This window comes from Lissotriton helveticus, chromosome 4_1 (genome assembly GCF_964261635.1).
Source record: "Lissotriton helveticus chromosome 4_1, aLisHel1.1, whole genome shotgun sequence".
In the NCBI taxonomy this organism is placed as follows: domain Eukaryota; kingdom Metazoa; phylum Chordata; class Amphibia; order Caudata; family Salamandridae; genus Lissotriton; species Lissotriton helveticus.
In genome coordinates, this window is record NC_136063.1 from 495,543,334 (window position 1) to 495,567,505 (window position 24,172).

General features: G+C 47.4%; 2 protein-coding genes across 6 annotated transcripts in view; one reads left to right on the plus strand and one right to left on the minus strand.

Annotated features, from left to right (window-relative positions):
* The window catches only part of LOC144828696 (carbonic anhydrase 13-like), a 796,251-nt gene extending 790,255 nt beyond the window's left edge, over nucleotides 1–5,996 (minus strand). For 2 of the 5 annotated variants that reach the window (XM_078687082.1, XM_078687083.1), the window contains exon 1: nucleotides 5,812–5,996. The gene's annotated coding sequence lies outside the window, so the exon portion shown is untranslated. Of the gene's footprint in view, nucleotides 1–5,564; nucleotides 5,704–5,811 lie in introns of those variants that run through there. The other 3 variants (XM_078687079.1, XM_078687081.1, XM_078687080.1) reach the window with 3 other exon arrangements.
* A 29-nt stretch (nucleotides 5,997–6,025) lies between these two features.
* Nucleotides 6,026–24,172, plus strand: part of RBIS (ribosomal biogenesis factor) — a 78,434-nt gene continuing 60,287 nt past the window's right edge. Inside the window, exons 1-2 of the mRNA XM_078687085.1 lie at nucleotides 6,026–6,180; nucleotides 6,296–6,412. Of these exons, the coding sequence (XP_078543211.1) occupies nucleotides 6,299–6,412 (114 nt within the window). The 5' untranslated portion in view covers nucleotides 6,026–6,180; nucleotides 6,296–6,298. The remainder of the gene's footprint in view (nucleotides 6,181–6,295; nucleotides 6,413–24,172) is intronic.

Sequence of the window (24,172 nt, forward strand, 5' to 3'; positions counted from 1 at the left end):
AGGGTGAGGGGTTGTGGGTGAGTGAGGGTGAGGGTGAGTGAGGGTGAGGGTGAGTGAGGGTGAGGGTGGGTGAGTGAGGGTGAGGGGTTGAGGGTGAGTGAGGGTGAGTGAGGGTGAGGGGTTGAGGGTGGGTGAGGGTGAGTGAGGGTGAGTGAGGGTGAGTGAGGGTGAGGGTGAGTGAGGGTGAGTGAGGGTGAGGGTGAGTGAGGGTGAGGGGTTGAGGGTGAGTGAGGGTGAGGGTGGGTGAGGGTGAGGGTGGGTGAGTGAGGGTGAGGGGTTGAGGGTGAGTGAGGGTGAGGGGTTGAGGGTGGGTGAGGGTGAGTGAGGGTGAGTGAGGGTGAGGGTGAGTGAGGGTGAGTGAGGGTGAGGGTGAGTGAGGGTGAGGGGTTGAGGGTGAGTGAGGGTGAGTGTGAGGGGTTGAAGGGTGAGTGAGGGTGAGGGGTTGAGGGTGAGTGTGAGGGGTTGAGGGTGAGTGAGGGTGAGGGGTTGAGGGTGGGTGAGGGTACATGCTTTTCACTTTCTTCAAAGGTTGTCCGTGCATCAAGGGTAGTTGACTGAACTATAAGTATAATAATTGTACGTACTCTTCGGTGGCATTGAGCTCACACCCTCGAATGGTCTTCGGTAATATTGTTTCCTGTAGAATTCTATTTCCTGCTTATAAAGCGCATGTCTCGGTCAGTATCAGCAAAGTGGTATGTGCATGTGAAAGTCGGAGAGTTGGAGGCGGTTAAGGAAATGCAGAACATTCTGCAAAAGTAATGGGAAACCATTTTTATCTTGAAACTGTTTTTAACCGACAGTCTTTTATTCCTAATCATAGATGAGTGGGAGTAATACAGGGAATGGAGCAGCAGCGCCTCAGTTTGGATTGGTGTGGCAGGCAGGAGAAAGTCAGGAGAGGGAGGAGAGGGAGGAGGGGGAACTGCTTGCGAAAGGAAATTAAAAGCGGCCGGCCGGGAAATGCTCTCGGTAGCATTCGTTTGAAGTGTGAAGCAGGGTGCGGGAGCAGCCTTTGATGTGCGGATAATTAGGGGAGGAGCAGCCAGGAGATCCAAGCTGGGGAACAGATGGCTGGCGATTTGATGCTGTGCACGCGCATTTTAGGTCAATGCGCTTGCGCATTGACCTAAAAGCCACGGGCACAGCACCAAATCGCCGCAGTTAGGTAAACTTTGTTTAAAGCCCTATAGTCTCGCTTCTCTCAATGCGCATGCACATTGATAGGTCACGAGACCTAAAAAGCCACTCTCCCTGCACGTTGCTGCTAGGAATTGAAAGCAGGCAATGTGCGGTAGCTGCTAAACTTGGCCCGGAGTGTGAAAATTACACCTGGGCAAGTTCAGCATATTTCAGTCGGGCCCAACTTCTTGGTAGGGTGAACGGCATCTACCATAAACGTCGACTGACCAAAATGCCTGGGGCAGCGGAAGTGATATCACACACCCTTAGACCTTGATGACATCACAGGAAGTGGCATCACATGACCTTTGAATGTAAATGTCCCCAGGAAGTGATGTCACATCAATTTAACTGTGAAGCTACCTGAATAACTGACATCGCTGAAGTTCTGTAATAACTTCCTGACGAGTGTAACACAACATTGACAAATTTTAGAAAACCATATTAGAAACCACCTTCATTAGGGTGCTTACATGATCTATGAAAGTGGTAGAATGTAATATTTACCCTGAATTGTAGGTTTTAAATGGGGTCAAATAGTATATTGAAAAGCACAATTTTCACATGAATTTGCTAAAAAGCCACATGCCTTTCAAGGTGTTCCTAGCCAATGAAACCTAACACTCTAGATCAGTGTTTCCCAAACTGTGGTCCGCGGACCCCCAGGGGTCCGTGACACATTCCCAGGGGGTCCGCAGGCAACAGTTTTAAAAGCACAGAAAAGTTTCTTGTATAATTAGCAGCTTTCCAGCAGCAATAAAAGTGTCAAGATAAAGCCAGTGATTAATGTACTTGCTGGAGTGCGAGGAGAGTTTTGTTTAGTGGCAGCTTTGACTTAACTAATGTAGCACAGAGGGTTAATGTGCCTACTGCAAAGAACGTGTAACATGCATTTTAAAAAGCAGCATTTTATGTGCATAGGTTCGTGGTTACTGCTTTTGTCACAGAGATTCTTTTGTTACTGTGCACTTCATAAGTGACAATCGTAATGTAGCAGAGGGACCTATAAACTGTCATCAAAGAGCTGCTTGCAAACTGCATGGTACCAGTTAGTAACTTTTGTTTTTTCCCAGTTATTCATTATCCTGATGCTGCTAATAAGATTTTTTTGGGTGGAAATACATTTTTAATGTTAAAGTCAGTGCTAGCCACTGTGTTATGTTCTGAATCCTGAGTTTGTGCTTTTCCAGACCAAGCACTCTTTAAACTTTTCATATACACACTATTTTTCATGTACGATTCAATGTCTCTATATGTGTGTGATGTAAAGTGCTCCGACATCCTACAATGGTATGAGAGATGCTATAAAACAAATGAAATACATGTGACAGAGGGGCTATTACTCCAATATAAAATACTAAGGGCCAGATGTACGATCCGTTTTTATATGCGTGAACGGGTTCGTGAACTCGCTTTCACATGCAAAAATGTATTGGGCCATGTACATTGCCTATTTCGCGAGTCGCAATTTGTTTGCGACTCGCTAAATAGGTTTTGCAACTTGCTATTTGGAAGGGGCATTCCCTTCCAAATAGCGAGTCTTAAAACCATGTACAAATGTTTTGCGGTTGCAAAACACTCGCAATTACCACTTACTTCAAGTAGATGGTAATGCATTTGCAAGGGGAAGGGGTCCCTTGGGGACCCCTTCCCCTTTGCAAATGCATCCAAAATAATTTTTTAAGGGCAGGCAGTGGTCCCAGGGATCTCTGCCTGCCCTTAGAAAATGAAACGAAAGCGTTTCATTTCCTTTTTTTTAAAATGCACGGTAAATGGGCTGCATTTTTTTTAAACTGCTTTATTTAAAAGCAGTCCCAGACATGGTGGCCTGCAGAGCCCAGCAGGCACCATACCTAGGAGGGCTGGCATTCCCAATAGGCTCACAAATTGCAGAGGCTCATTAACATTAATGAACCTCGCAATTTGCGACCCCATTGGGAATCCGAAACAGTGTTAAACACACTGTTGTACATTTCATTTAGCGACTCACAATTTGCCACACACAATGTGTCGCCAATTGCGAGGCACTAAATAAAATGGTCGTACATCTGGCCCCAAAATCCTTAGGGGCAGATTTACAAGCCCCTTGCTCCTCTTTTACGCCACCGTTGCATCACTTTCGTGATGCAGCGGCGACGCAAAAGATGCGCCATGGTGCAGGATATTTACAACGTGACGCATCTGAGAGATGCGCCACGTTGTAAAGCCCTGCGCCAGAAGGAGGCGTTCTGGTGCAGGAACGCCTCCTAAAAGTGGCTGAGTGAAATCGACAAGATTTCACTCAGTCACTTTGGGGCCCATGCTGCGTCAAAACCCTGCGCCTGCTTGAAGCAGACGTAAAGATTGACGCAGCATTAACAAGATTTGGCCCCCCAGAGCATTGCTGGAGCTGTGTCGCGCTTGCGACGCAACTCCATCAATGCGCCACCTTTGCTGCACAGATGCGTCATGCATCTGTGCTTTTTTGCCCAATGAGGTGCAGCATTGTAAATGCGGCGCATCAATGGTGGGGAGGCATGGCGCACAATAAGAGGCGCATCCCTGCTGATATGCATGGATGCGTCACTTATTGTAAATCTGCCCCTAAGTACTTTGAGTATTTGTTTTGTGTGCACACATGTGTATTTTTTTCGAATTACTGTTTTAATATTTGAAATTTAACTCATACAAATTGCTTGGGGGTCCCCGGCTTCCAGTGGTGACTCAATGGGGGTCCTCAGGAGTCAAAAGTTTGGGAACCACTGCTCTAGATGATCTCACTGCATTGTTTTCAATGTGCTACGGATACCCCCTTAAGTCAAAAATCACTTCCTTTGTGCAGGGCCAGGATTGTGTCACTGGTGTCCCTCACATGCCATGGGCGACCCCATATGCCACAAATTATCTACAATATGCCAGTGTCATAATTTTTTAATTAACGTTATCATATACATTGGGTTACACTTATCTAAAATTACCTCTAATACATCAGGGCCATTATGTTGCTATGGTTACCTCCCCCTATTATGTCATGGCTTTCCTCCCTTATACAAAGAAGTATCTCCAATGTGCTAGTGAAAGCATTTTGCCATGGGCAACCCCTATGTAGGGTGACCAGAAGGCCTGGATTCCCCCGGACAGTCTTGGTTTTCTGAGGACTGTCCCAGCGTCCCGACCCTTTTCTTAATTTTCAATACGTGTCCTGGCCCCGCTTAGGTCTGAAATAATGTATCTGTTTCTTTCGTGCAGCGCAGGTTGGCTGCATGAGTCCAGCAGAGGGGAGACTGATTGGGGAGGTGGGCCAGGGGGCTCAGAGCGGTAGCCTTGTAAATGTGTGTGTGTATGTAAATATATAGACACACACATATATGTATGTACCCATGTATGTATGTATGTATGTATGTATGTAGCCACACATTTACAGGGCTACGCATAAATCAGGACAGGCCTTTAGTAAGACTAAAAGGCTTTAGTCCTAGTTTTATTTCCAGTGTGTCCTGGTTTTTGCTTTTCAAAATCTGGTCACCCTACCCCTTTGCCAACAATTTTCCTGAGTGTGCCAGCACTTTTTCATGCGTGCCCGTCATGCCAAGAGTTACCTACAGCATGTAATTAGCAGTATTTTCACAGGTGCCTTTCATTCTAACAATTGCTTCCAGTATACCAGCAACAGTATTTTACCACTGATGCCTCTATAAAGCCAAGAATATACCTTCAATCTGACTGGGCCAATAGCAGACCAGCAAGCATATTACTACATTCTCACTCACTTACACTCATTCTCTATCCTTAATTCATACACACTCACATTCACTCTCTCACCCCTCATACTTTTTGACTCACTGGTACTCACTCTTTTTGCCACTCATTCAAGCCAACTGACACTCAATCTTTAACTTATTCTCACTCACTACCTGTCACTGACTCTTACTCACTACGTGCCACTGACTCACTCATTAACACAATATGCTCACACACATACTCACAAACACCCAACACATTTTAAAACTCTTTTTACTTACATCTGCCACGGATGTCTTGTTTCTAGCTCCTGGTGCTCCGTTCCGTTTTTGTATCACACCAATAGTGAACATTAAACTTTGATTCACTATTAGTGTAATAAACAAATGGGCAAAAACCAATGTAAAGCACTGCGCTCAAAAAGGTAATCTACCACCACTATCTACTTGCCACTGATTTTGCAGTGTCAGTGGTGGCAGCTGCGACCCGTAAATGACTTGTTCCACGGCTTCTACCCTGTGAAAATAGTGGGTGGACACGTCTACCCGCGTACACCTCTGACTTGTTGCCTGCATGTTTGGTATGTTTGGCAGCAGCAGCAGAATGCGAAGGCGGGAAGGCAGTCACAGAATAGAAGGGACCCAAAGGGGCGCGAATCATACCGGCGGCACATGAACGGAAGATCCACTGTACTCTAAATGGTAAACGTGCAACACATCCTGCAGAGAGCTACCGCTTTAAATGCTGCAAACAACTCGATCGTCATCCAATCAGGAGCCGCTCCGTCTGTGTAGTCTTCCCGCACACCCCTATAGTTAATTTCTCCCATTCACAGGGTTGCTGCACCAGTTTGGAGTGGGCAAAGAGCAGACCTGTAGCAGCACGGCTCAGCGTTAGCAACTGATTCACCTTAGATAGTCTAACATCCCAATTCTGTTTGCTCCAAACTTCGGCGTGGACAGTGTTTGTATTTTGCATTCGCACGTGCGAGTTCCACGGCCAACGAGTCCCTTAGAATTCTCTGCAGAAACTAGGATTGGTCAGTAGGCCGCCAGTGGTCCAATCACAGAAAACCATGCATCTTATGAGCCCCTCCTACTGCCAGAATACGTCCTGCCATACAATTGGATGTTTTGCGAGCCAGAAATAACAAGTTTACCGAGCGACATTTTTTTTTCCTCCGGAGTCCTAGCTATGAATCTTGTTTCAGCCATGTGTTGTCGCAGCGAATGAAAATTTACTCCTAAGGCAATTTTGTATCTTTAGCAGCACTTTATAGTATGTTCCCAAGTATGCCTAGCCATACCCGCATTCACTGATACTCGTACATTGTTTAGAAAACAGATACATGTTTGTTTTGATACCTAATACGTTTTTTTTGCGAATTTAATAGGCAATGGCTAAAAACAAATCTAAAGGGCAGAAACCAAAGAACGTATTCCACGTGGCAAACAGCAAAACCCTGAAAGCAAAAAATAAAGCCAAACCGGTTACGACCAATCTTAAAAAGGTAAGTTTAGTTAAAAACGTGCCAAAAGTATATGCGTAGCCACTGACCAGTTATCTTTCTTTAGTCCACAAGCGATGGTCCTTTGGTGCTGCGATTGTCTAAGTCAGAGACTCTGAGACATTCAGATAGCAACATTATATATATTCTTGTGTTTGTGATTTTTGTATAGGATATCATTGATTCTGTTGATTTATGCATGGCTTTGAGTAAATGCAATATCGTATTGTAAGCATGAGAACACCACTGTTTACCAAATCAATTTCTTTTATTTTTACCTACTTACAATTATATTTTATGCATCCTGGTGAGGTCGCTGGAGAATATTTCTCTATCTAGGTCTGGCTGTATAGACAGTTTAAGTGAGTGCAATTTGCGTGTATGTATTTTTTCTGTTACAGTTCCATCTTGAATTGGTGATTTGGTTGTTAGGACGGAAACGTCCTTTGTATGTTAAGAAGCGTGTACTCCTGCCCAGTGTGCGCAACTGTACTGTTGTCAGGATCCCTAATGCTTTTTTTGGTCATACTCCAACACTGATCATGCATGCGCACCATGACCAAAGACCTACCCTCATAGTGCTGGAAGGCTACCGCCTTAACCAGGAGTTAAGAAGTACAAGCACAGTGGTAGCAGCATACCATGAAGTAATCAGTAGTAGTAAACAGGACTTTTTTACACTGCCTCACTAGAGTGAGGCCTAAAGGGCCCACTCAACTTTTCAAAGCTCCGCTGCTGTGTGTTTTATTCACCCGTGGTCTACATCAGGTAAATGTGTAGTGCTGCGTAGAACAGGAGTAGTGGCTGCATTGGCTGTATGTGTGCCTGGGAATAATATAGTACAAGGATGGAGCAGTACTGTGCAGTATATATGTAATTAGTACATGTACTGGGTGTAGGTATGCCTGAGAGGAATACATTACATGAGATGAAATACTGTGCATGGAAAGCATGTGATGTGTGCTTGCGTGGGGGTTCAATACATGAAGGATGCAGTGTGCAGCCCAGCCCGCACATGGTGAGTGTGTGTGTATGCTGGCAGTGTGTATGTTTGTAAAGAGAACACCCTGGTTAAATATAGAACAGAACACTGCACACAGTCTGAGTGTGTGTGCTGAATGCATGTGTACCTGTATGGCAGAATGCATGTGTACATGTAAGGGTACAGTGCATGGAGTAACAGTAATGGGCAGAAAGTGTGCTGTGAATGCACAGTGAGTAAGTGTGACCCTAAATGGCACATTATATGGAGTACTCTGGGTTCCATTTTGGGAAGCCCAGGCCTGCCTGGTGAAAATACGAGGAGAGGAATCCTCCAGACAGATTTGTGTATTGCTCCATTCCTAAAAGCTGGGTTGGGATAACACTGGATGAAAGAGGAAGAGACTCTCTTTATACTTCAAAAGACTTCTCTTTGATTCAGTGATAGATCGCAAGGAAGGGCCCTGGATATATCTCAGGGGAGATGGGCCCATTAAGGGAATCCTAAAGTGTAGGGGAGGGGGTCTGGGATTAATCCTTTGATGCACATATCACTGTGGCTGATATCCAGGTGTGAGCGCTGGTTACTCCCATTAATTGTGTTGTGGGCAATCCACTGCAGAGTGGTGCCTGCTGCGACAGACCTTTTTCATGAGAAAAGAAGAAAATTAGAAGTGTCTACTTCTAAAGAAGAAGAACTCTGACATAAAACTTAAAAGACTCGGACTCTAAATCACATTTGGTGCCTGGAAGGATTCCACAAGGGGGAGTTTGAGTCCATTCAAAATTGGTAATCTGCCATGCAATTTCTCTATCTCCCCAACTTGGCGGCCATCTTAGACTAGTCAATCATCTTTACTTTACCATGCCTAAGGAAGCGGCCATTTTAGACTAGTCACATTCTCTACTCCTTCATGCCCACTTTTTAGCCTAACCACCCACTCCTTACTCGCACTTACCATAGCTCTTTATCTACACCTACCCACACAACCTCCTTCAACCACCTACACCTCTACTCCCAACATGGAACCCACGGGCAAGCGCACATATAAAATTAATTAGCCCCCCGAGCTCTCTAAAAAAAAAAGCCAAACGTTTTAAACACAACTTCCTGAAGTCCCACCCTAAAACCCCCTTTGTAGACACCTACTTCTCACTAAACAATGGAGCCAAGAGCACCGATATCATCTTATACACTATACGTAGAACACAATGGAGAAAAGCGTTCCTCACCTTACTCACTATCTCCGCCACCAGGAAATCCGCCCATGGCTTAACACTGTCCACCACACCATCCCAACTCTTCCCAGCTAGAGCAACCATCACTATCTACAACAACGGCATTATCTTAATTCAATCCACAGACAGGAACCTTGACCTATTCGACAACTTGTTCCCCACTTTCAAAGAATATATCTCCAACCCTCAGACTCCAATCCATCTGGCCTCCAATCCTAACAACCATGACTCCACAGCGCCTCCTACCACTAACACACACCTCCCCCCTCCCCCCCAGTACTCTACTCCATCACCCATCCGCTACAGTCACCTGACATCCCTCAATCACAGGCGTAGATCACTCCTCTTCTTACATCCTCACCCCCTCTACCCCCAACATAACCCTCCCCTCCCACTTCCAACTAGACCCTCAGAACACCCCACCTCCCTTAACTGCACTCCCCCTCCCCACAACAGGACCTTCTCCCATCCCATCTCCCCCCCCATTCCCAGTCCCCTCACCCATCCATCAACTTCTCCCCCCCCCCATTCTCAGTCCCCACTACCTCACCTGCACCCTGGACACCCCTAGCCCTCACTCATCCCTCAACTTCTCCCTCCCCACTCTCAGTCCCCACTACCTCACCTGCACCTCCGCAACCACCAGCCTACACTCATCCCTCAACTTCCCTCCCCCCCCCACCACTTACTCCCGGCCCAATAACACCAACCCCCTACTAATCCTCTCACATCCGTCCCCCACAACTTTCCTACCCCTCTTATCACCAACACCCTCACCTATACCACTAACCTCCCTAATTCAACCACACCCTTCTCCCCCAACCTCCCTACCCTTCCGAACACCAACCCACTCATTAATATTACCAACCCCTGCAATAACACCACACCCCTCCCCCTCCCACTCCAGTAACCTAGACACTTATTCACCTTCAGTACGCCCACCCCCAACTCCTTTCTCAATCCCACGCTGGACATGATTATGTCCACCCTCCTCCAAGTCAAATAAGATCTCCACACCCTCAAAGAGTTACTTTTCACACAACCCAGACACCCCTTACCCACCACCACTTCCCCCCCTAACAAATCCCACCCATCCTACTCACACAAAACTCCCCACACTGGACCTCAATCCCCGCTCGCAATCCCACCAACCGCTCCCGACGCACCATCAATCAACTTTCGGACCACGACATACGCACCCTCCTCCGCTCATATGACCCAGTTCCCCAAAACCACTTAGCAACCACACACCTTTCCATCCCCACGATTCACTCTAACCCCCTTAGGCACCCCACACAAAACAACAGAGGCTCCGTCCCAAATAACCTTAAAAAAGTCCCCCTCACTCTAGAACCCTCTGCACCCCCAGGCACAAATGCATACTTCTCAACTGCAGGTCGGGCCCTAGACACTCCTCCGACATCGCTGATCTCATCAAAACACTGGACCTTGATCTAACCATTCTGACTGAAACCTGGTTAACTGAATCTTCTACACCTATCATGGATATTCTAGTTCCCCCCCAACAACCACATCATTAGACTTGACAGGTCCAGCAAGACAGGCGGTGGAATCGCATGTATTTATAGGAGCAACCTCTCAGTTACTAGAGTCACCTCCCCCCCTCTTACCTCCTGTGAATACATCTGCCTCGATGTCATCAGCGAGAGCAAACCTGTATGCTCTCTACACGTCATCTACCACCCACCTGGGGACAACCTCATCTTCACCCAACAACTCATGGCCACAATCTCAACCAATTCCGGACGGCAAAACACTCAAATTTTCCTTGGTGACTTCAATCTCCATTGGAACGATCACAATGACGCGGTGGTAAATAGTCTCAAAAACTACCTCAACGCTCTTGACCTCACCCAAATCTGCAACAGCCCGACCCACGATAAAGGCTCTATCCTCGACCTTATCATCTCCAAAGAGAACTCTACCCAGCTTGGGTCAATCCAACCCTGTGACTGGTCAGACCACCACATTATCACATTCTTCATCAATGAAAAAGTTAAATTTAACCCAGTTCAATCCACCAAATCCAAGGTCTGGAAAAGGGACCTGAAGAAACTCAACCCAAACTCTTTACCTTCCCACAGCTGCAATCTCCTCCTTCCCCCTACCGGCGCTTTTGACTTTCAATCTTTGACCGACCACTACCTCAACTCTATGACTTCAATAATCAATGAGGCCGCCCCCTTGCAACTGAAAAGAGTCTCCACTAAGAACTCCAACCCATGGTACGATGGTAGACTCAACGAAGGTAGACGGGCCATGCGAATGGCAGAGCGCACCTGGAGATCAGCCCCTTCAGCACTGCACCTTAAAACTCTGAAGAAAAAGAGAAACGCCTACTTCAGGAAAATCAAGCGCACAAAATCAGATTTCTCCAGCCTCTAGCTCGACCAAGCAAAAAACCGGCCAAGAAAACTGTTTGAACTAATCAAAACACAATCCAAGGAACAACCCCAACAATCACATAGCACAATAGGCGATATACCATCCTGTGAAGACTTCTCTGCTTTCTTGAAATAGCTTATTTATGAGGCGTCACCCCTCCACAAGCACGAAACGGAACGCGGGCCCTCTCCACATATATCCTCACTAGACACGCCTACAGGGTGCAAATGTGCCACTTCTTCATCAACCATCAGGCAGCCCACCATTAGCAGTACCAGGCTCGGCAACAGGTCCTACAGGGTCACTGCCCAACGCAGTCCACCGATGCAGGGGTCTCCGCAACACCCCCCAGTTGCCAGGTCACGTCGCGTAGGCAGCCCCCAGCAAGTCCTCCGCCGTGTCTCTCGTGCGAATCAATGAACACGTGTGGTCCGCTCCTTACTTCTCACCAAGCCAGCAGGGGAGCAGGTTAGGCACCACAGCAAGCGCGGAGCCACTGGTACAATACAATCCACGGGCAGCCCCACACGCCAAAAGTACATTCCAAGGGGGTCCAGCGTCAGTCAGGTAGCCGCTCTATACCACAGCGGTCAAATACTGCAGTCCAAAAAACGCCAGGGTAATTTGCGCTTCTTAGGCAATGGCGGACAGGGTAGTGACGTCACCACTGGCAGTCGCCGGCCAGGCCTTACAGCTGTGCCCGAACGTGCCTCCGAGGATTTCCAGCGCTATGTCAGCCTGCAAAGTTCTCCAGCCGGTATGTACAACCGGACCTATGGGGAGCAGCACTGTCCCCACTCCCGGCACCGCGGAAGCGGTCGCCTCCTCCGTCAGCGGCAGCACCGCTGGGGCCAGCTCTCCCTCAGATCGCACCACGGTCCTCAAAGCCGCCTCGATTCTCCGATCAGGGATGCCCCATGGCGCGCAGACAGCAACGGATGTTCTCCCAGATCGCAGGGTATCGCACAATGTCAGTGTTGAGCCAGGCCTCACGGCTGACGTCCGTCTCGATGTCCACCTCCGCTGGGCCCACACTTCCGGCAGGGAGCCACGGTCTATCCCAGCCCTCGGGTGCCGCCTCCTCGCATCCAGCTCCTCCAGTGCTACCGCCGGTCAAGAGGTCCGCGGCCGCTAGCACAGGAACGGCACCTCGGATTCGGTTCAAACTTTCACCGAAGTTGCCTCTAAGAGTAGTGAACTCATTGTCGCCGCCAGAATGGGTTATGGTGCTGGTTCAGAGGATAAATATAGGATAATTGTCCCAGGCTTACAGGAGCCTCACTCTCGTGCGGCCAGTCTGTCCGGGCGCCCTCTAGCGCCTTCTCTGCTTTCTTTAATCTAAAGACTGATAACATAAGGAGCGATCTCCTCAATGACGTAAGCCTTTACTCCAACCCCCATAGCATAACACCCACTGAACCAAAAAACAATGCTGCATGGTCATCCTTTGACACCTACTCAGAAGAAACAATGGACAAACTGCTCAGTACATTGAAACCTTCTAATCACCTCACAGACCCCCTTCCTGCTAACGCTGTAAAGGACTTCATCCCATTACTCCTCCCACTCTGGACCAAAATTATTAACAGTTCACTTCAACAAGGACTCATCCCCGAATCCCTCAAAGTTGGACAAGTCACACCTATACTCAAGAAACCAACAGCTGACCCTACTGACCTAAACAATTACCGTCCTATTACCAATATTCCCACCCTTGCCAAACTGTTGGAAAAATGCGTACAACTCCAATTGACAAAACACATTGATCAGTTTGACCTCCTCAACCCTCATCAATCAGGCTTCCGAGCAGAGCACAGTACTGAAACTGCTATGACACACATAATTGATGACACCCTCCAAATCCTAGATCAAAACGATACCTGCCTCCTCATCCTTCTTGATCTCTCCTCAGCATTTGACACAGTCAAACACGAGAACTTACTCGAGCTGTTAAATACCAGAATGGGTCTATCTGGGACTGTTCTCAAGTGGTTCACTTCCTTTCTGCATAACCGATCTCAGAAATTCAAGAGCAACAACTTGATGTCCCCACCAGTGCCTGTAACATTAGGCGTCCCACAAGGATCTTCCCTATCCCCAACATAGTTCAACCTGGTCATGGAACCTCTCACCACCTTGTTACAAGAATCTAATGTACACTTTCACATGTACGCCGACGACACCCAACTATATCTCAAATTACAATCCCCCAAAGACATCAAACTTCTGAACTCAACGCTCAGAAACACCCAATCATGGCTTGCCGATAATCACCTCAAACTCAATGCTCTGAAAACTGAGTTCCTTCTGATCTCACCTCCCGCGAAAATCTCCACCACTCAAACTTGGCTTAAGCACCTAACTGCACTCAATGTCCAACCTACCATCGTGGACTCAGCGAAATCTTTAGTCATAACACTTGACGCAAATCTCAACATGCAGCAGCATATGAGCAAGGCAACTAAGGGAGCTAATTTCCAAATCAATACCTTGAGGAAACTTAAACCCTTCCTCCCAGCCAAGGACTTCCAAACTCCAGTACAAGCCCTAGTCATTCCTCGCTTAGACTACGGTAGCGTCGCCCTCTGCAAACTCCCCCTATCTACAACTGCACTCCTGAGAGCCTCTTTGAACGCCGCAGCGAGACTCATCACTGGATCAAAAAAACACTCGCATATTTCCCCTGACCTAAAATCCTTGAACTGGCTGCCTTTTGAAGCCAGAATACATCTGAAAATTGCCTGCATGACACACAGGGCTGTACACCACAACTCACCCGGCTACCTCACTCAGAAGCTGACAATTTCTGGTGGCTCAAGAACCACTAGAAGTACAAAGAATCTTCTTCTGAAACCTCGTAGATTCCGTAAGGAAAAAACATATAAACGCTCCTTTTCAGGAATGGCACCCAAGATTTGGAATTCACTCCCTCCAGAAACCAGGCTTATCTCCTCCACTACATTTTTAAAGAAAGAAGTAAAAGCTATCCTCATGGCTAAATTCACCTGAACTTTTACTTTGGAACTATTTGAGACTCTGCACCTATTTGTACTATTCGTTTATCTGATTGTCTATTTGTATTATTGGTTTAGCTGATTGACTATGCTCCCTCACGTACCTACCCTATTTTGCTACTCATTTATTACCTACAACTATTCTTTGCTCAAAAATCTGTTAATCACTCTCTTGTTTTCTTACCTCTTGTTTTTGTAAAGCGCTCTGATATCTGCAAAGATCTTGTTCACGCTATATAAAACTTTCAAAATAAATAAAATAAAATGCAGCAAGACTGGCTATGTGAGAACGGGAAGCTCTGGAAGACCTGCCTAACACCAGGGCTAGGGGCAAAGGCCTACTAGTCTCCCTGCTGTGTGAGGGACATTACCCAGGAAAACCAAGATCACCTGCCCTGAAGCACCATCGCCCGCTTGCCAAGACAAGTGTGCCTTGGAGGAAGAGTGCAAAGTAGGGAGCAAGGTCCAGTGGGGCGCCCTACAAAGAGGACTACCGGAGACCAGAGAGAGGTGTGAGGAGAGCAGCTGCACCCCAATTGGGTTATCCATCTGTAAGGACATTCCTGCGCCCCCCCGCCCTCCCATTTGCCAGGATACGGTCGATTTGATACCAGCCGTGTAAAGTGGGCTGTGTGGGAAGCACCAGGCCAGCACCACTGCACTGTGTTGACCCCGTGTGCTGGAAGGGGCCACTGGTGTACTTAATTGGGCTGCAGTGTACAACTTGTGTCCGCCCTATTGAGGGCGATCACACCAAAGAGTCTGCGCCCAGTAGTGAGCAGAGTTCCAACCCTGGATGCTAGAAGGGGCTGCTGGTATTACTGTGGCCAAGTGCTCTGGTCGTGGCCTGCATGAGAAAATTACTGCTGTGACTGCCTGGTCTAATCCACCAACTGCACCTGACTATTTTCCTATGGATCGCAGGATGCAGCTGAGGATGTTGCACCCTCGCATGAGTTCTAGTCAGCACTGGGAGAATATTACCCCCATCGTTTGTTAGGGGAATAAGTGACTTACCACAAGTGGGTTAAGTAGGAGCAACTCTAATTGCTGGACGAGCGGCAGCACTGCTCGGAGGTGAGAGCCTGCAGGGTGCTACTGCGCGCACTAAATGTCTTTGCTGACCATGATCTAAACTCAGGAGCTCCCTTGGAGAGGGCACGTGCTGCACATTTCCATACCTCTGTTAGTGGCATAGACCAAGCATAGATTGTTTCATCTTCATTAGTGGCTTAATTAGAGTTCGTATGTTTCTCACATTCTTCTTCTCCCACCCGCCCTTTCTCTGTGTTGCTTCTTTTCTCCCTTGTGCGTCTTCTCCTTGTTGCTTCTTCACCCGCCCCTTCAGCTTGTTGTTTTTTCCCAAATTCACCTTGTTGTTTTTTCCCAAATTCACCTTGTTGTTTTTTCCCAAATTCACCTTGTTGTTTTTTCCCAAATTCACCGTGTTGTTTCTCCCACCCACCCCTTTACCTTGTTGTTTCTCCCACCCGCCCCTTCACCTTGTTGTTTCTCCCACCCGCCCCTTCACCTTGTTGTTTCTTCCAATTCACCTTGTTGGTTCTTCCCCCTCCCACCCGCCCCTTCACCTTGTTGGTTCTTCCCCCTCCCTCCCACCCGCTCCTTTACCTTGTTGGTTCTTCCCCCTCCCTCCCACCCACCCCTTCACCTTGTTGGTTCTTCCCCCTCCCTCCCACCCACCCATTCTTACCCCCCCCTTCTCCTAGTTGCTTCTTCCCCCCCACCCACCCGCCCCTTCTCCTGGTTGCTTCCGCCCCTTCTCCTGGTTGCTTCTTCCCCCCCCCCCCCCGCCAGCCTCTTCTCCTGGTTGCTTCTCCCCCCCCCTCACCCGCCCGCCCCTTCTCCTGGTTGCTTGTTCTACCCACCCGCCCGCCCCGTCTCCTGGTTGTTTCTTCCCCCGCCAACCGCCCCTTCTCCTGGTTGTTTCTTCCCCCCCAACTGCCCCTTCTCCTGGTTGCTTCTTCCCCCCAACACCCGCCCGCCCCTTCTCCTGGTTGCTTTTTCCCACCAGCCCCTTCTTCTGATTGCTTCTTACCCCCCTCTTCTCCTGGTTGCTTCTTTCCCCCCCACCCACCCGCCCCTTCTCCTGGTTGCTTCTCCACCCGCCCCTTCTCCTGGTTGCTTCTTCCCCCCACCTACCCGCCCCTTCTCCTGGCTGCTTCTTCCCCCCACCCACCCACCCGCCCCTTCTCCTGGCTGCTTCTTCCCCCCACCCACCCGCCCCTTCTCCTGGCTGCTTCTTCCCCCCCCCCCCACCCGCCCCTTCTCCTGGCTGCTTCTTCCCTCCACCCACCCGCCCCTTCTCCTGGCTGCTTTTTCCCCCCCACCTGCCCGCCCCTTCTCCTGGTTGCTTCTTCCCGCCCGCCCCTTCTCCTGGTTGCTTCTTCCCCCCCACCCGCCCACCCCTTCTCCTGGTTGCTTCTTCCCCCCCCCACCCGCCCACCCCTTCTTCTTGTTGCTACTTCTCGCTCCCACCTGCCCCATCTCTGTGTGGCTTCTCTCTTCCACTACCCGCCCCTTCTACGTGTTGCTTCTTCTCCCTCCTTAAACCCTTCTCTGTGATGCATCTTCTCCTTCGAACCCATCTCAGTGTTGCTTCTTCCCCCTCTCACACCTGCTCAGCGTTGCTTCTTCTCCTCTCACACCTGCTCAGTGTTGCTTCTTCCTCTCCCACTTCCCACCCCAACATCTCGGAGAGTTGTAATTGAGCTCCCTAATTTTCAACTCTGGAATATCTTTGGTTTAAACCTCTGACAGTCTGACCACAACACTCCTGCCACCTGGCTTCATCTCCTCTTATTCCCAAGCGGTAAGATATATGTTGCTCCCTTGCTCAACAGCCCCTTGTGGTCTAAAAATTATTTATTTGTAAAGAAACCCGTTCTCGCAGAAGTGTTGTTCATACTAAAAGCTCCTGCAAAGGCATCATATGTTTACTTGGATCGTAGGTCTAAATAATTGGTAACCAATTATATTATAATTGCATTTATATTGCACAAGGCTTTGAAGTGCTATCTGTCAATTCATTGACAACTTCCCATAGCACACAATGCCACACAGTGCCACTCCACGCTGCACAGTGCTATTGCTCCTCACACAATGCTACTCCACAGAATGCCACTTCCATCTACACAATGCCACTCCATTTCAGTCAGCACCATTCCATGAAATCCCACGCCACTCGGCACCACACAATGACACTCAACTCCATGTCAGACAGTGCCACTCCACTCCACACAATGCGACTCCATGCCACATACTGCTACTCCTCTCCAATCCATGCCACACAGTGCAACTCCTCATCAATCCGCAACATACAGTGCCACTCCACTCTTCGCCACACAGCAACACTCCACACCGCAAAATACGACTCCACACTGTGCCACAAAATGCCAATACATGTCAATCCACGCCACACCACACAATGCCACTTAATTCCACACCACAAAATGTCACTCCAAACTACACAACGCCACTCCACTCTATAAAATGCCTCTCCACGCCACACAATGCTACTCCTCTTCAATCCACGCCAGATAATGTGCAGTCAATGCCATGCAGGAAAGGGGGTGCATGGAGACACGTTGGCACACCCGTACCTCCTAGCATGCATCCCATGTGCCTGAGGCTACAGGGGTCCTAAAGGGCCCCCTTTGTTTCCTCACTGCCAGCATTTTCACTGCGGGCTCACTGCCATGAAACTGCTGGCAGTAAGGAAACTTATAATATGCTTGGCGGTGCCGCAGCTGCACCTCCAAGCGTATTACGCCCTAAAAACCGTAGTCCCACAGCGGGCATCGCGGTTCCCCAGCATTTGCGACGGTCCCAAAATGCTCCGACCGCGGTACTCTTAATACAGGGGTCAGACCCCTGGTGCGACAGTCCCTGACCACCACTGCAACTCCACTAACTCATAATTAGGCCCAGAGAGAGTAAGAGTCCTCTCATTACAGGGTGTATTTGTAGTCCCTCACTTACATCAGTGTGTGTGTGTTTCGCCAAGATGGGTGAACTGTAAGAAATAAACATATAATACGTTGATAATGTGGACTTTTGATGTAGATTCACAGAACGTGTCCTCATGTAACCACTGGTGCAGCAAGCAGTTTGTGAGCATAACATGCCAAATTCATTCCACAATAACCAAGAGAGGACATGAGATGTCAAATAGTCTGTAGCCTCTTTTACCAGCCACACAGAGCAGATTTCTTACCCTCCTAGATTCAGGGATGGGCCCCTTGGGATTTTGTGGAGGCAACAGCTCCTATAATGCTGGTCACGTAAGATTGTAAGCGTGAGTATACCAACAGTAAAGAATCTCAGTGCACATACTCTATCTAAAGAATGTGTGAAAATAGTACCATGCTGCATAACGGTACAGATAATTCTTATGCTGGTATATGTTCTTCACCACCCGTGGCCCTTGTTCATGTATCATATTCTATGGGTATATATAGGCATGTTCCCGCGAATAAGGAGAAAACCTGTGCCAAAGAAGTCTCAGAAAACCTAAGAAAGGCTAGTCACCTAAAGAAATACTACAGTAAAGTTAGGTATCGCAAAGGATCTGTAATCTGGTAGGTTTTAGTGTTTTGTACGGGCCGAGAATCCGGCATTGTAATGAGAGGGATACAGACAGCGTAAATAAAAAATGCTCCCACCCGGCACAATGACTAAGCTTTGAACCGCTGCTGAAGTAAGCGTGGGGGGAGTAACACTACAAATTTAAGTGCAGGCTGGAATTGCTCACACCCGTGGCAGCGATAGCTTGCTCATTAGAGCTCTGTGTGGCATGGTTGCTATAGACATACCTCCGAGCGTCCCAGAAAAGAAATTGATGATTGCAGAGCCCAGAGTGGCGACTTACAATAACTATGAACAGCTGTGGTCCAATGACCTACCTGTCGCCCATGAACCTGGAGAAAACCAGGGTCGAGGGACAGCAGGTTTTGAGACGGCAGCGTTAGAACGTGTTGCCTCCTGATTGGGCCGGCAACCTTTGTAAACATAAAGGAGGGACTCTTGAAGATAAAAGGGTGGTAGTTGGTGTCGGCCAACTTAGGTATGTTCTAAAATCTCCGTTCGTGCATGCGGAGCTGTAATACAATTGTAAAGTCTATTTACAACAAGCATTTACAAAGCAATAAGTCTCGCAATTACATTTTTTGTAAAACAAACGGCATTTGCTATTGACATTGCAAATGACAATGCCTTTTATTTTTGTTTTTAAAACATAAATAAAAGGCATTGTTATTAACAAACCCAATAGCTTAAATTCGCGTAAATGCGAGACCTATTGCATTGCCGTCCCAATAATGTGTTGGTTTAAGCTAAGGTTTGTGGTATGTTGACTTTTATTGATGAAATCTATTACCGGATGGCTGCAGTTTACCAAGTAGTCCATGTTATGTTTTTTTTTATTTTGTGCTTTTATATAGCACAAACTCGACCCAAAGGTATTGGAGGACTTTTACATGAGCGCCACTTGCGTTACATAAGGACAATTTCATTTTTTGGTAGGTACGGGGAGATTAAGTGATTTTGCCCAGACTCACAGGATATTGAGCTGATGCAGTGGCAGCTGCGGCCCTTAGGCCGCATACTCTCCAATCAGGGTCTTTGGCTTTTAATTTTATAACCAAATGCATTTTGGTACCTGAAGTTTGGCTTGAGATGAATACATTTCGATTAATAGATCACCAGTTTAGAAGAAAATTCTGGGGCAGGAGCATTGACCCCTTGGCAACTGGCAGCCTTCATAAACTGTGGGGCGCGTAGATTACATTCCCAGTCGGATAGCTGAACACATGCTGATGAATACAAAGCAAGCAAAGGAGAGTGAAGATCAAACGAACCCACGGCTGAGTGTGCCCGACACACATTGAGTGCACCACGGAGTCCGAGAGAGACCACAGGACACTCTCCTTTAATCTCTGCAGCATGTTAAACCACAGACCACGCTGTACACGCGGAGTAAACTTTCCAGTCAATAAGTGACACACCCCAATCCCCACTGTGTCATACACGGAGCATGTGCCTGTGGAGCAGCCAGTCACCCGCGGCGCCTGCATGCAGAGAAGATGCCAGTGTCAAACAGTGCAACAGCTGTCAGAAAGGGCGTTGTGGGCCAAAGCTTCTTCATCTAGCCCATGAACCAATAAGCCTTGAATCCAGGAGCACCTAGGGTGGTCTCTCTTGTGGGGGAAAACAAGACGAAGTCCAATCATTTCACGATGTGTCCTTTCTGTGACGCGGTCATTACACAGAAAGGTGTCTTAAGTGGCCAAAGTTTAAGATTGTAGAGATTTGGAAACAGCAACTATTCTCAGATTTGTACAGGGGCTGCTGTCCGGCTGAGAAAGTAAATACACTCATGACCCCACTCCTATGGATACCTTTATCCTTCGGTACTCCCTCCCCTACTTACTCTCCAACTCAGAAGATTTGAAAACAAATTAGTTTCTCCTGTGCCCTCCTATATGGTCTGCCACATCTGTTTGGATGGTTAATTGCGCCAAGACCAACACCTGTCACTTCTAGTGACTACGGTGACATTCAATTAGTTAATTATCAATTTCGGTAACATGACGGTGTGATTTGACTGGAGATTCTAACCCCGTCCACAGATCGCAGATACTGAATAACCAAATAAGCCGGTTTCCAGCTCAAAACACGCGTTGGGTTGTTGCTTTCATCCACTCCACACACATAATAAAAATCATCCAACCTTGTATAATAAAGCTTCACCCACCCCCAATAGATAAACGAAGCGCGGGCACTTAAGTCAACGGACCGCGCTCTAAATTAATTACATACATAAAGAGGACATGTGACATCTGAGTCACACGCAGACTCAGCCGTCTCCAAGGACTGAGGCTTTTGAGCGGCCACGCGATATGAGCTGGTGAGCAGGAGAGCTGCCGGATCACTGTATTCAGGAGACAGGCACACACACACTGTACATCAAGGAAGAGGCTGCTGAAACGCCGGAAAGGAGATGCCATGTGCGTGCACATCGGATGTCCGTGCGCGCACATGGTTTGCCTCCCTTCGCTATCAAAAGCCACAACAATAGAGTCTCGCCAAGGTGAAGCAACGCATGCGCTGTGTTCGCTAGGCGAGACCTAAAAAGGAGGAAAGAAATAAAAAATAACTGTGTGCACTAAAATGAAATCATAAAAAGGATCTTAAAGTCAGAGATCAAGTATCAGTAGGAATACATGGTTTGGCTGGAAACTATATTATTGATTGGAGGCCTACATTTGTGCAATGGCCATAGTGGCTTTCCCTGTGGCAGAGTAGAAATAGTAACAGCACCCAGAGAGTATCGAACTGAACAAGTATGTTTAGGGAATGGTTAAGTTAACCTACGCATCAGAGTAACGGTCGAGGGTATTGCATCATTCAGCCCCACTATGTGTGTTTGTAATTTAAAAACCCATTTATGTTCTTTCTCAAATAGTTTCCTGGGGGGTATCGTGTATCAACAGTGGTCTCAAGGATCACCCATTTAAGGTCATCAGGGGAATGGTGAGTTTCTATAACATGTATGCTCAACTTGGTTGCAGCCTGTTGGCATCTTTTGGAACTGGGATGTTCATTGATCCTGGTCTTAGTTTGTCTGGTAGTCCGTACCGACATGTCGAAGTCCAAATGGACAAGTCATCAGATAGATGCAATTGTTAGTTTTACAGTTAGTAGGTTTGTTGAGCCTCTATATTCCTATTGGTCCCAAATCAAAAGCTGTGGTAGCCGTAGAAATTGAGCATACGTTAGTGTCCACACTGGAAATGACTTTCGACTGTAGGTAATGTCCAGATGCTAGATTTGACACCTGATTTAGACAGTGATTTTTGTCGAGGTCTGGTGTGGACTACAAGATCCTTGATATTGCTAGTTCTTTTAAAGGCAAAGAGGGACATTTTAATAGTGTTGCCTCAACTTCTCTAGATAGCCCAGCCTTTAGTGATGATCTTGGTTTGTTATATGAGGCCTGAATGTAGCCATACAGATCCATCTTGATTGTTCAGGTTTTGGATAGGTCATCAACAAGGCTTCTCTGTGGTTGTTACGTGCTGCTTTGATGATATGTGAAGGGTAATGTCGATCCTCTAACTTCTGCGCGAGTTCTTTTACCTATTGATCAAAACTGTGGAGTTCACTACAATTCCTCCTCAAATTCAGAAATTGACCATGAGGTAGATTGGTCCTAAGGGTACGAGGATGGTGGCTCTCAAAAAAGATAAGACTGTTTCTGTCAGGTTTTTTTTATGGAAGGTGGTAGTCTGTAGGCTACCTTTTATGTATAGAAATAAGGAGACCCAGGAAAGGAAAAACTTTATCAGAAACAGTGGCAGTGATTTCCAGATATTCGAGTCTATTTAACCACTTGGTAAACTCCTGGATGTTGGTTGTACTCCCTCTCCAGATAGTGAGAATGGCATCTATATATTTTCACCAAAGGCTCATGTGAGCAAAAGGATTGTTGAAGTCAAGGATGAACCGTTGTTCGAAGCTGGGCATTTAAAGACAGCCTGGATTTGAGGTAAATGTACTGCCCACCTATGTTCCAGGAATTTGATGGAACAATTTGTCTTTAAAACTGGAATCGTTTTTTTTTTAGGGCCAAGGTAGCACTCTCAACCATGAAATGTTTGTAAAATGTTCTCTGCGTCCTTCCAGTTTGAAGACCAATTGTTACATCAAATTCATGGAACATCGATGGGCAGTACATTTGAAGCTTGTAGTGCAGTTTTAAAACTGCCATGTGGACTTATCTAAACCTTTTGCCAGGACTCAAGATTCCTTTGTAATGCTTATGCGTCACCCGAAGGTAGGCACTAAAGGCACATAGAGCAGGGTGCATGGTATTTAAAAAGTAGCAAATGTATATTTCAAGTTTTGCATGTCCTGGCAGTGCAAAAACCCTAAAGTCATTTTTCACTGTAGGAAGAATAACCTCCCATAGACTAACACTAGGTCACTTTATCACATTTTATAAGTGATAACTTCAGTCTGGCAACAACTAGAGAAATACTTATTCCACTGATTTGAATAGTTTAAAATCCTCTTTAATGGCAAATTCGGATTTCAAACTACTACTCCACAAATGACACTTTTAGAAAATTTACAAACCTATGATAGATGGAATGCTTGAATTAATCTGAGCTACTGGTAATCACTCTGGCCACACCCCAATCCATCGTTACTTTGCACCCCATGTCACCTCTGGTTGGACCTAGCTATATGCAAATCAGTCTTGACCCTGCTCTAATAAAAATAGTTTGGCCAGCTCCTCCCTGAACCGAAGGCAAGCAGCCGGTTTCGTGGTTCACTGTGCCACGGGAACCAAGCTTTACCTGAATGAAACGGTCCAACTGGAGCAAAACAGGCCCTAATTGCTTATGTTCCTTGTTGGCAGGTCAGGCTGTACTAGTCCCATGAGGAGCAGGGTCAAGACGGATTTGCATATCAATCAATCAAAGTTTATAAAGCGCAGCTACTCACCCGTTTGGGTCTCAAGGAGCTGGGTGGGGGGTGGAGGGGAGGGGAGGGGGGGATGTAGCATTTGCCGGTGAGGTGGATTAAAAAAGGCAAGTCTTCAGTTCCTTCGTGAAGCTGGGTATTTGGTTTGTCTGATGTGGATGGGTAGGGCTTTCCAGGCGGTGGTTGCGAGGTAGGATGAGGAGCGTCCTCCTGTTCTGGCTTTCCTGATGTGGGCTACTTCTGCGAGAGAGAGCTGGGCTGAGCGTAGGGCCTTGTGGGGTACTTGGAGGTTTAGTCGCTGGTTCAGGTAGGCTGGTCCGGTGTTATGGAGGGCTTTGTGTGCATGGGTGAGGATCTTGAAAGTGATTCTTTTCTCTATGGGGAGCCATATGGCTAGGTCCAAACTGAGGTGACATGGTGGGCAAAAAAACGATTGATTGGGACGCAGCCACAAGAGATTGCTAGTGGCTGAGATTAATTCAACCATTCCATCCATCACCTTGTGTTTTAGAAAGTTGGCATTTTCTGTCTAAGCATATGCTCCTTTCTCGTTTCCAGGGTCACATGACTGTTACTGGCTCTCATGTGGTGTGATTTGTATTTCTTCTAGACGGGA